The sequence below is a fragment of the Pempheris klunzingeri genome, chromosome 7 (genome assembly GCF_042242105.1).
Source record: "Pempheris klunzingeri isolate RE-2024b chromosome 7, fPemKlu1.hap1, whole genome shotgun sequence".
In the NCBI taxonomy this organism is placed as follows: Eukaryota; Metazoa; Chordata; class Actinopteri; order Acropomatiformes; family Pempheridae; genus Pempheris; species Pempheris klunzingeri.
The window spans coordinates 18,857,240-18,869,098 of NC_092018.1; the positions used below are offsets into that span (position 1 = coordinate 18,857,240).

The window sequence follows — 11,859 nt, forward strand, 5'->3', positions numbered from 1 at the left end:
TTCCTAAAAAAAAAAAAGAATAAAAAAGAGCACAAGCTGTCAGATACAAATGTGAGGAAGGGACTTGTGCTGCATCGCTTATCCTGTTCAAATGGGTTTGGTTTTTTTTTTTAAAAAAAAAAAGAAAAAAGAAAGAGCTGAGTTCAGTTCCTCTTCTGAGAGCGCAGCAGCAGAGTCTGGAGGAGGAGGAGGAGGAGGAGGAGGACCCGGCCGGAGCTCACAGGGCGCATAGATCACATCCGGGGCTGGTTTATTCTAATAACGAAACGTCCAACCCGGATAAAAGACAAGTCTTCTGTAATCCGATCACACAAACAAACAGAAGCCAGTGTGAGAGTCTGATGCACGCCGGCCTCGTTAATTAACTGTTTGTTAAAAGTTATTTGAACTTTTTGGAACATGTTCGCCAAACTTGGGTGCCTCCTCTCCGCTTCGTAGCCGCGCGGGGCGCTGGCTGTGGCGCACACTGACTCTCCACAGCGGGTAAGTAGAGAGAGTCGACAGGGGCACTGTGTGTGTGTGTGTGTGTGTGTGTGTGTGTGTGTGTGTGAGTGATGGTGCAGCCAGTACACAGTAGGTGTGGCAGGCCGTAGAGTCGTCGGATGAGTCAGTGCAGGTCGCCTGAGCTGAACACATGTCTGCTCAGATGAGTCTGTCAGGTGTCGCTGAGTAATTCTGCCGAGATCACATTCAGTCGCTCACAGTCACGTTGTACGTGCTCGCCCGTGATCACCACTCTTTGGGTTAAAGCGCGTGCACCGCCGCTGCTGTGGTCAGACCCGAGAGCGTCCAGGTGTCACTGGAGAGCAGCGAGCAGGGAGAGGAGCCATCAGTGGCTGTTTGGCACATTCAGTGTTGGGGGAAATGCCTGTCACTGACTCCCCAGAGACCAGAGTAACGTCCACAAACTTCTTTGTTGGTCCATCCAACACTCCCAAACCCAAATAGATTCTCTTTTCTCATCAATTTGGAGATATTTCATTTGAGGAACTGTATTTGTGCCACTTTTGCCATATGTTGGAGGTAAATATTGTACTTTTTCTTCCACTGTATTTACTTTACAGCTGTAGTTATTTTTTAACTTCAGATTTTGTATATATATGTATATAAAAAAAAATAAACAAACTGTGGTGGGAAGATTAAAAAGGTAAGGGCCTCCCCAGCTGTAATGAAACTTTAAATAGACCCTCCTCTTGACTTTGAAAAAAAAACTGCCAACATCATCCCCTCAAAGTGTTGTAACACTGTCGAATCCTTTAAGCGTAAAACAGCTAAATTTCACATTAGAGACGATGTAGTGCATCCTGAACATCACAGCTGCGTTTCATTTTTGAGCCAAGAGCTGCTAACTGAATGGTTATTACTACGCTGGGTGACTTAATGAACCAACTCAACGGCAGGGTGAGAGAGATTTAAAAGACCTTCCCCCTTTTCTGACATTCCTCCATCCAAAAATCTTTTGTACTGTCACTAAAATATGAGGCATTGTCATAGAAGGTATATAAGCTTACATAATAATGATAATAATATTCCACCACTGTCAGCCAATCCACATAACTGAGAAGCTTGAATGAGAATGATTAATCAATTATTGAAGTAATCACAGATTAATTTTCAGTAAACTGATCAATCAATCTGGCTCTAAGTTAAAGGGTTACTCCACCACCTAATTTAGTTGTCACAAGGTAGAGAGGACTATTTCACACTATTCAGCCAGTTGTGTATTGGCCCCTGAGGCTCTGGAAGGAACTGTGTCAAATCTGAGAAAATCAGTCACATGGTGCTTCGATCTGGGCTTTAAGTTTTATTATTGTTAACCGAGACGCTACGACTGAGCACTGAGTTGATTTCTGAGATGTGGAGCTTGAGTCAAGATGTCTCGGCGTGCCCCGCATTGGCTTTTCTTCATTCTCTCGTGTATTCTGTCTCTGAACTTTTTAGGAGTGCTTGAGAAATTTGCGATATTATAACCTTTTGAATGTGTTCATCAGAAAAGAGGTTACACCAATAAAGCAGATGTGTAAACTGAGTGTAGGTGGGTTTCACTTCGCCGACAGTGACACTGATATCACTGCTGTGATCGGTACACTGTGTTCTGCCCTCAAACACACAAACGCGGTTTACATTCATTTAGATGTGTGTTTATCCTGCTACATTTCAAAATCTCATAGAAATGTGCTTCAGACTGCGTGAATTATCTTTATTGGTGAAGTTTAGCCGAACTTGCCGCAACCTCACCACTGCTTCTCCCTGTAATGGTTAAGCCAGATGTTTTCTGATACGCAACATGGCTTGTGTGTCTGTGTCTCTGTGTGACCTCCGTGGCATCATTTTCACTTTTCCATTACAGGCAGAGTTTCTGCAAAAGGCTTCCGAACAGTTTGTATCTTTGACCCATTTCAACGGTAAAAGACAAAATGTTGCTGGAGTGACGCACCAGAAGCATCACAGCCCACTGATTTTTCAAAGCAGTTTCAAAATGAAGCATTTTCCTAACCATCGACTCAAAAATAGTTTCGCACGAGTCCCAGTGAAGATGCAGCCTGTGTCTTTATTTCTCTGTGTCTCTGTTTGTCTCTGCTGTTTTGGGTGATGTGTGTGTGAATGCTTTCATGGAAATTTTGATAATTTCCATGTCTTGAATGGTTTGAAGCCAAGGCAGTCCTGTAAAAGTATTGGCTCAACCATTCAGTCCTGGTTATATATTTTATATGACTGTCACTTACGTTATAATTTTTCTTCTTATAAATAAAAAAAATCAGTCACAGATGTGGCCTAGTTAGCCAACATTTTAACTTTGTGACCATATTCTGTTCAAATCCTTTTGGTAAATTCAAGTAAAGGGAAAAGTGAGGACGTATGAAAAGGAAAGTGTGCAGAAAACCTGTATTCAGTGTGTAAAGTGCATCGTTGTGATGTGGAGGGAAGTCTTCTGACTCCCCACCAAAATAAGAATAAAAAGTACTTTCATGTGCAAATGTCTGCCGTGGATAAAATTCTCTAAGAGAGAAACTGTTATCATCAGCATACCTGCGTGTCTGAGCTGAATGAGTCGTGATTTCATTGAGAACTCAGTCAGTGAGTCAGTCTGCAGCTCAGTGATTCACATGCATGGCATCATCTTAATGGACACATCTCACCAGCTTACTCCCCCCTCCTCTCCTCTTTTCCCCATTCCTCCCTCCCTCCCTCCCTCCTCTCTTTTCTCTGGCCAGTGGAAATGTGCGTGTGTGCAGATCTTGAGAGCAGTCTGTAATTTTTGGCTGTGGTGGAGGGCCTCAGCTCAGCCTCGGGCTTCAGGGTTTGCTGCTCAGCCTCAATCACGTCACATGAAAAACTGCTGAGTGCGAGCGTGTCTCTTTCTTCCTCTGTGTGTGTGTGTGTGTGTGTATTTGAACACTAAATGAAAGATGGTTTATCCTCCACATCTGCCTGCCTGTCCTGTGAGTCTCGCTTCCTTTACATTTGGCCTCTTCACCGTCCATCTGATTGAGTATCCGTCCGTCTGTGTGTCCCAGTGATATGTGATAGCAGCAGCATGCCGTACGTGGACCGGCTGAACCGTGTATGTGGCTTTCTGGACATCGAGGAGAGGGAGAACAGCTGCCGCTTCCAGAGGCGGTATTTCATCCTGGACACGCAGGGAAATGCTCTGCTGTGGTATATGGACAACCCTCAGGTGCTCCACACATACTTCAATGCTGCACACTTGCACAAACAGCAAGAGGAAGTGAAATTGACCAATAGGAGGTGTGTAACCTTGGACTCTGAGCCAATGACGAGTCTGTGTGTTTGTGTTTGCATGCAGAACCTGCCCAGTGGAGCCAGCTTTGTTGGCAACCTGAAACTAACCTACATCTCGAAGGTAAACCACGCTCTCGGTTGCAAAATGGCCCATGAAGCTACATGCATGTCTGCGCAGTGTGGACACAGGAATTCACACAAACAGTACAAGTATGCAAATGTGGCGCACAGATACACCAGATCGGAGTTATCTGTAGTTCTAGTTAAGGGTCACATGCAGAGGCAGACTTTGTGAAGTTTTCCAGATGTTAGTGCGCTCGCTGAGCTAATCAGAGATAATGACATCTGGCTTCACTGCACTGTGCTGCTGACAGCTCCTCCATGGCGACTCGGTGTCAAATGATATGAAACTTTTCTCCTCTCCTCTCCTCTCCTCTCCTCTCCTCTCCTCTCCTCTCCTCTCCTCCTCTCAGGTGAGTGAGGCTACAGCGAAGCAAAAGCCCAAGACAGAGTTCTGCTTTGGTGAGTTTTTTTTTTTTTTTTTTTTTTCAGGAAGCACAGAGTCATGGTTATGCAGCAGCGCACAAAGGCAATAATTTTACTCACACATGTGATACAATTGCATAATGCGGTTATTGTGGATATTCATGGAATTGATGTCTATTTTTTTTAGTCATCAATGCAGTTTCCCGGCGGTACTTCCTCCAAGCCAATGATGTGACTGACATGAGGGACTGGGTCGCTGCTCTGAACAAGGCCAGCAAGATCACTGTGAGTACAGCGCACACACCTTCACACACCTTCACACACACACACACACAATATTCTGGCCAGATGTCTAAATAGGCTGAACCTGCAGTTATTGATAAGGAAGCTGCAGTTTGCAGCAGTTTGACTCAAACCAGTTTGGCCATCTCTCACACACTTGGTGAATGAGGAAATTGAATTGAATGAATGTGCATGAATATAAGTGATGAAGCTCACGTAATGTGGTGGAGGTGTCAAAAACACCACTGCATGTGCATAAGTGAAAACCCTATGCATGTTGAGTTTGTACATTTGCATAATATGTTTGTGTGATCAGTGAGATGACCGGAGCCCCGTTGACTGGCGGCATCCAGATGTCTCATAACAGCAGATGAGAGAGGAGAGTGTTTCTCTTTTTCTCTCACCTGCACACTGACACAGGAAGCGGCGCCGCTCGCTCTCTCTCTCACTTCCCCTTCAGTTGGAGGTCTTCTCTGCCGCCTTTTTGGAGCTTCCACGGCCTTAATGAAAGCTTGTGTAAAAGTACTTCCTAAAGCAGAATCGACCTGATGTAAATGCAAGAATGAAAGTAAAGATCTAGCTAATGAATTTCACGCAATTTTCAATTTCAATTTTATTTCCAATTTGCTAATTATTAAGATAAAATGGTTAAAATAGAGTTCTTCACATGATATTTCTACGTCGACAGAATCAAACCGCTGGGTCTTTATCGTTATGTATGTATTGTACAGTGAGTACAAAAATGAACTAATGAATGTAATGTACAGTAATATATGAAGTAAAGTAAATGTTCACATATTTTTACCAGAGCAAGAGAGGATGGATGTTTATGGACAAATAACCACAGAATTCCTATCGTAAGAACATATTTTAAGCTTTGTTAGTATTTCTCAATAAAACAATAGATTGATGCTCATGAGTGAGCTTGTTGATACCAGAGTGATACTGTGCAGTTCTTCCCTCAACAGCAGTTTTAGCAGGTACTATAACATTTAAATTCGTTTGCATATCCATTCTTCAGTGTTTATTTTCCTTGTTTCCCCGTTTTCAAGAATAACCTACTGAAAGCTTAGTTTGCCATATGTCTTATTGCACTGAATAAGACAACTGTTTTATTTCGGAGCATCTGTCCTCAGGTGAGGTAGTGTCATGTGACCCCTACTCACCTTCCTTGTTGGACAACTGTTGTAACTTCCAGAAATAGTACTTTTGAACTTTTAAATCTATTGGTTTTCCACTATAACCTTTGTTAACCTCTGTTGGAACCCGTGCTGGATGTTTTCATGCAGAACATATCACAGTTGCACAGCAGAAAAAGTCTCCCTGTGGGAACTAAACCACTAACTTGTGACAATTAATAGCAAAATTTACCCACTTAGCTTCACTTGTTAACACCATGCTGGCTACTGTTGCTGTGCCAACAGGTTCCCAAATCTGGCCCTGCACCTCCGAGGTCTGATGTGACCGCGGTGATCAGTGAAACTCAGGGAGGGAAGAGACAGCAGGCCTACAAGACCGAGATCATCGGCGGCGTGGTGGTGCAAACTCCCATCCAGGTAATGAAGAGGATGGTAAAACCAATGTGGTTGTTCTGGCAAAGTAAAAGGTGACACTGACGATGGTAGAATTTGCGTTAATAAACGTAGTTTTTATCCGTTATATTTATCTTCGGCAAAGCAAAACAGAGAGCTGCTTGTCCTCTACCTCCAAAACCACTTTGTGTGCAATGTGATATATTTTGAAGATGGTGGTTACATGATTGTTATAATGATAATGATGAAGGTTATGATGAATCGTTTCAGAATGAGTGTGAGGAGACAGAAGGGAGAGAGAGGAAGGGCAACAGGCCAGGCGTGCTGAGGTGCGGTTACTGTGTCAAACAGGGAAATGTGGTGCGTACCCAGCTTCTCATAACTGATTAACTCTGTGTTTGAATAAAAAGCTGCAGTGTGGAAACTGAAATGTGGCGTGTGTGTGTGTGTGCTTCAGAGGAAGAGCTGGAAGAGAAGGTTTTTCACCCTGGATGACAATGCAGTCAGTTACTACAAGTCTGAGATGGTGAGGAACCTGATTTTTTTTCTGTTTCCTCTCACATGTTGATGGGTTTTTTGTTTTTTATGTCTTGACTGCGGTCTTTGTCCGTCCACGTCTGAATTGTGCTCACATATGTCCCAGGACAAGGAGCCCCTTCGAGCTATTCTACTGAGGGACATTCAGAAAGTCCATGAATGTCTCGTCAAGTCCGGGTGAGTCAAATGTGAATCACTGAGTCGAATTCTCCCTTTTTACCGTTGTACTTTCTGTCCATCTGGATATCTCTCTAGTACTGGATAAGATAATATAAGAACAGATTACACCTCAGTATTCAGATTTTGCAGCATACAAACAATGAAAGAGCCATCATGGGGTTATTGATAGTTTGTTATTCAGACATTTTCATTTAGGGAGGTGTGTCCTCAATACCATGTCATCAGTTTTCCCCAGTTTCCTGTTGTTCAGAGCAGGAAAAACCTTGACTCATGTTTCACAGGTGCTGTTTTTACCCCCCAATCTTAAGATCTACGATCTGTATTGAAGCCTGGCAACTTGACAGTAGATGAAAAAGGACCGGATGAAGTTATGAAACGTCTCAAAAGTGCATGCAAAATTGTGAATATCTTCACTTTCTCTTGGACGTTCTCCTGTTTGCATGCACGGCCTGATTTTAAAAGTAAAAACTGGCCCAACGAACACTAGCACGGCTCATTTTTAAGCCTTCACTTTATGTCTCTGACAGATATCTGACAGAGTTCATTTAGACTCAGACTTTTCTTTTCTTATGGTGGGCTTCAGCTACAAATAAGGATTTATTATTTGATTAATCCAGGTTCATTGTTAAAACATTTTGTGAACAGTTATATTTATACATATGAGGAGTATAAATGTATAAATGACGATATGAAACACAGAAAATTAGGCAGTCTGGACATTTTCAAACAATGTGTGGTTACTTCCTGTATAAATCTGAATATAGTTATTTTATTAAAATGAAAAAAAAACTGATACAGACCGAAAGCTTTCCCTCCTTTCAGCCATTATTTTATTCAGTGTGATAATTTTCCACTCTGTGTGTCCATCAGGGATCTCCTGCTGAGAGACAACCTGTTTGAGATCATCACAGGCTCCCGTACCTTCTACATTCAGGTACGATCCCGTCTTCCTGTCGTACTAGCCAATCAGGAGCGCCGTAGCTCACTAGCATTTTCAGATTCGTGAGCTCAGCTGGGTGAGAACATTGATTAGAGAGGCTCTGTATTCCCAGGTGTTTCCGTCCTGATGTTTTGAGCTGTGTTCGCTAAATGCTCGGCTGCTGATGTGTGGCACAGGCTCTTTTTTTAGGAGCATGAAAAGGTTGTTTTTGTGAAATGGGCACAGCCAGCTGTTACCATAACAACAATAACATCCTGACCCCCCCCAACCCCACCCCGGGGGAACAGCTGACAGAGACGGCGGGGGTCGGATCAGATGGGAAGTGCTGGGAGAGAGAGAGAGAGTGAGGCTGCATGCATGAGCGCTTTTATTATTGTCTGTGCAAGAAAAAGGGAAGAATGACAAACATTTAATAGACTGAAGCCAACAGCACACCGACAGAAATAGATTGAACAGAACAGATGCACACCAAACCATCTTAAATAAAATTTGAATTACAAAGTAAAATCAGAGCTGATGTTCATCGTTCTCCAGATAAACACCTAAAGTCAGCTGCAACTGATGCTTATTTTCTTTATTGAATAATCCATCATGTCTGCTTTTCTTTACAGCGTCAAAGAAAATAAAATGCAGTTTGTAACAATTAAAGTTGTTTTGCTCTGTCTGACCAACAGTCCAAAACCAGAAGATATTTAGTCTGATATCACAGAGGACTTGGAAAACTAGCGAATGTTCCCATCATCGGTGAAATTTGAGTGTTTTTGCTTGAAAATTCCTCAAATAATTAATTGATTACCAGAATAGTTGCAGATTTAGTTTCTATCAATCAGCTAATTAAGAAATAGACAAATCGTTGCAGCTGTAATATAAACAAACATTTCTCACATTACTTAAGTGTGTGTGTGTGTGTGTGTGTACATAGTGAGTCAGATATCTTACAGCTGAAAAATAAACTTCAGCTCTCTCTGGTGGACAAACGTTGTAATAGTAGGACATTTTCTAATAACTTCTAACATTTATTTATTTTTTTGTTATTCTGTTGGTCTTTTATGGTCAAACTTATCTGTGGCACCTGCCCCTTCACTGTATTGTTTCATGCTGATGATGTAAATCCTTAAAAATAAGTCAAAATGATATGCTTGCGTTTTTTTTAGATAGGCTCAGTAATTTCCTATAACAGCTGCGCACTGTAGGCTTTGGCAAATATAAGTTAGACAGAAGTGAATAGTGCATTTGTTGTGGACTATTTTCAGGAGCAGATTAATACGTATGTGTTGAATACCAAGTATTTATGGTGGCAGGTCAGTGTATGTGGTATTGACTCAAAACAAACTACAGTGCCTGTCTTCATTGCAGTGAAGGCACATGTGAATCAGAGAAATAGTGAGACTCATTTGTGTGTTTTTAACAAAGACTGAGTTCTTATGACTCAGAGCAATGAGCTACATCAGGCTTTGACTACACAGACAACACTTGTTAGTAAGAGTTGGGTATTTTTTTGTTGGTTTTGGTCTTTTCAGCCATTTGGTTGAATATTGTAATGAAAATGAAAAGTGATTCAACACAACAGGACAAACCAGTACAGCAGCTCTGCAAGGCTTTATCCTCTGGTAATGTTTCTCTATAGACAGACTCTCCAGAGGAGATGCACGGCTGGATCAGGGACATTGAGATGAAGATCCAGGACTTCAGAGGTCCGCCTAAGGTAACTCCTCCTCTCCTTTGGCCCTGTGAACAAAATCTACAGTCCCGTCACTCTGTGTGTTCTTTGGAGGAGAAGTGAAAACTCAAGGGTATGACGAACCCTAATGGCGTTCTTGTCTCCTTCTCATTGCAGGGTTTTTCATTTAAACGTGCGTCCTCTCTCTATCGAAGTCACAATGCCTCCACGGCGTCTCGAGGTCAACAGAGTGACGAGCGCAGACCCACGCTGGTCAAGTCCTGCTCTGTGGCCCCGGGCTGGCAGCCCTGGATGCCCGTCCCTTCCTGTGAGCCCTCTATCCTGGATGCAGAGGATGAAGACAGCGCTTTCAGCTCCGTGCCCACCTTGCCTTCTCTCTCCTCTTCATCCACCTCTTCCTCCACCTCATCCTCCTCCAACTCCCTCTCCGCCCCGGCCCCTTGCCCCAGCGTGCCTCCAGCGGCTTCAACCAGTGGACTGGGGATCCTCACAGCATCAGGGGACGTGGCTAGTGGGCGTCGGAGGCACCGCTCGCAGCCTCAGCCTCACAGCAGCTGCAGCTTCCCGTTCAGCTTGGATGATGACGGCATCCGCACCACAGATGTGTAGTTCAGTGAAGTCTGTCCAGACTCCTGTGTGGACTCTAGTGTTGGTACCTGCTTTAAAATGAATGTGACTGGTGATAATAGTATTCCCTGCTAATGAAGTGACACTGTGACCATCTGCCTCAATGCCAAGGCATGAGTTTGGGGCCCCCTGCTGGTCGTGTAGATGTATTGAAGAAGAAGGATGCACCCACCTTGAAGAGGACCAAGGGGTGCAGTGTTTGTCGCTCACAAGACTGTGAAAAAGTATGATGGAGTGTTTTTAGTGCAACTTCCTCTGAAAACTTGAATAATCTTGTTATTAATTGTTCTTGCAGACAAATTACGGCACATGCTTTCAATCTGCTGCACTTGGTTCTCATCGAAGATGTAACTCTGTCATCAAAAAGGTGTTTTCAGCCCTGCTAGAAGTATTCACAAAGAAGTGTTTGAAGGCATTTTAACACAATAGTATCCTTAATGTTTATATTCAAGCTTATGTTTGCTAAATACTTTAAAATAATGTGGGTCTTCTTAGTTTCTTATGAGCCCAGCAGTGTTTTTCTTTTCAAATTTCCTGAGACACACATTATGAGAAAAGCCTCACACCAACTTACTTTCAGTAATAATTAACAAGCATTTTATTACTAACATCTAATCTTAGGGGGGAAAAAAAGGTACATGCACTCACCAGTGGCTGAGGGCTCCTCTGTTAGTGTAGCCGGGGCAGACAGAGAAAATGAGTCAGCAGCAGCTTTTATGTGTTCGCACTATGATTTAAACAGGAGCTTTTAATATTTGGCTTAAAGATCAATTGTCAGTAAACTGTGACTCCTCTCTTAGCTTTGAACAGGGTACCGTAACAATGCAGCAGTGTTTAGATGGTACTTTTTCATAGAATGTACTTCCAACATCAAAGTACGGCTGATCAGCTGGTTGACAGCTTTGTAAATGTGATTTTCTTGTTGCAGCATTATGTGGGGAATATGTGCCACTACTTTTGGTAATTTGATAGTAATTCTGCACTTTGCTTTACTTATTTTTACTTGGTTTTTTTTGTCATAGCTTTCGCAGCAGATATTACAGCTTCTTCTGAGTTGATGCCTCAGATGCTTTGTGTACACCAGTAATCTGAGCTTTCTCAGGTTCACCTCAAGACTTTATTGATGTGGTGCCATGTTCACGCCTGTTTCCGTTTTCTGAAGCTGTGTGCACTTGTCTGCCTGCGTACCTTTCTTTGAGGTACATTAAATGATGCTTTGTATTTGTCGAGTTTGGTTTGTTTTTGATCGACACTGAAGTTTTAGTTTGACTTTTCAGGCTCTGCCATCTAGTGACCAGTGGGTTCATTCACATTTAAAACCAAAGGGCACACAAACTATGAAGAGTTTTCTAAATTACCTTTTGAAAGAAGTGGTGGCATTAAGAAAGTAGTTTTTTTTTTTTTTTTATCTGTGTTTTCACTCTTGAGTGTAAAATGTCTGCCAGGCACGCACAGGGTCAGGCTCAACGTATTTGACCTTTAACACTGTCACCTTAAACATGTGCAGGCTATGTAGACACAAACAGAAGCGTGCACACTCATGCACATGCCAATCTAGTGCCCAGAGACTGTGTTAAGTGAAGTGTTTCACACATACGGTGCAAAGGTCCATTAGGTAAAACGCCTAAAACTCTGTCCTGACCTCTGTCCACTTCCCTGTCTGCCTCCCAGTGCAGCTGTGTGGCTGCCGGACCGGCGAGAGTAAAATGTCTCCACTGAACAGTTTAAATTGCGTTGGTAGGTAAAAAGGCCCTGAGTGCCCATGAAATGTCAGCTGTGTTGAAATTAGTTTTCAGTCTGTTAAAGACAGAGTTCCTCTAGGTGCTGAGAGAAATCCAAGCAGAAACATG

The 11,859-nt window shown here is 42.8% G+C and overlaps 1 protein-coding gene across 1 annotated transcript; it reads left to right on the forward strand.

Moving 5' to 3' along the window:
• Window positions 1–283: 283 nt before the first annotated feature.
• On the forward strand, window positions 284–11,230 carry plekha2 (pleckstrin homology domain containing A2). Its single transcript, XM_070833993.1, has 12 exons — window positions 284–483; window positions 3,519–3,679; window positions 3,809–3,865; window positions 4,218–4,266; window positions 4,418–4,515; window positions 5,937–6,068; window positions 6,315–6,404; window positions 6,502–6,570; window positions 6,688–6,758; window positions 7,632–7,695; window positions 9,329–9,406; window positions 9,539–11,230. The coding sequence occupies exons 2-12, from the start codon at window positions 3,539–3,541 to the stop codon at window positions 9,989–9,991; spliced, it is 1,302 nt and encodes a 433-aa protein (XP_070690094.1). The 5' UTR covers window positions 284–483; window positions 3,519–3,538; the 3' UTR covers window positions 9,992–11,230.
• Window positions 11,231–11,859: the final 629 nt, after the last annotated feature.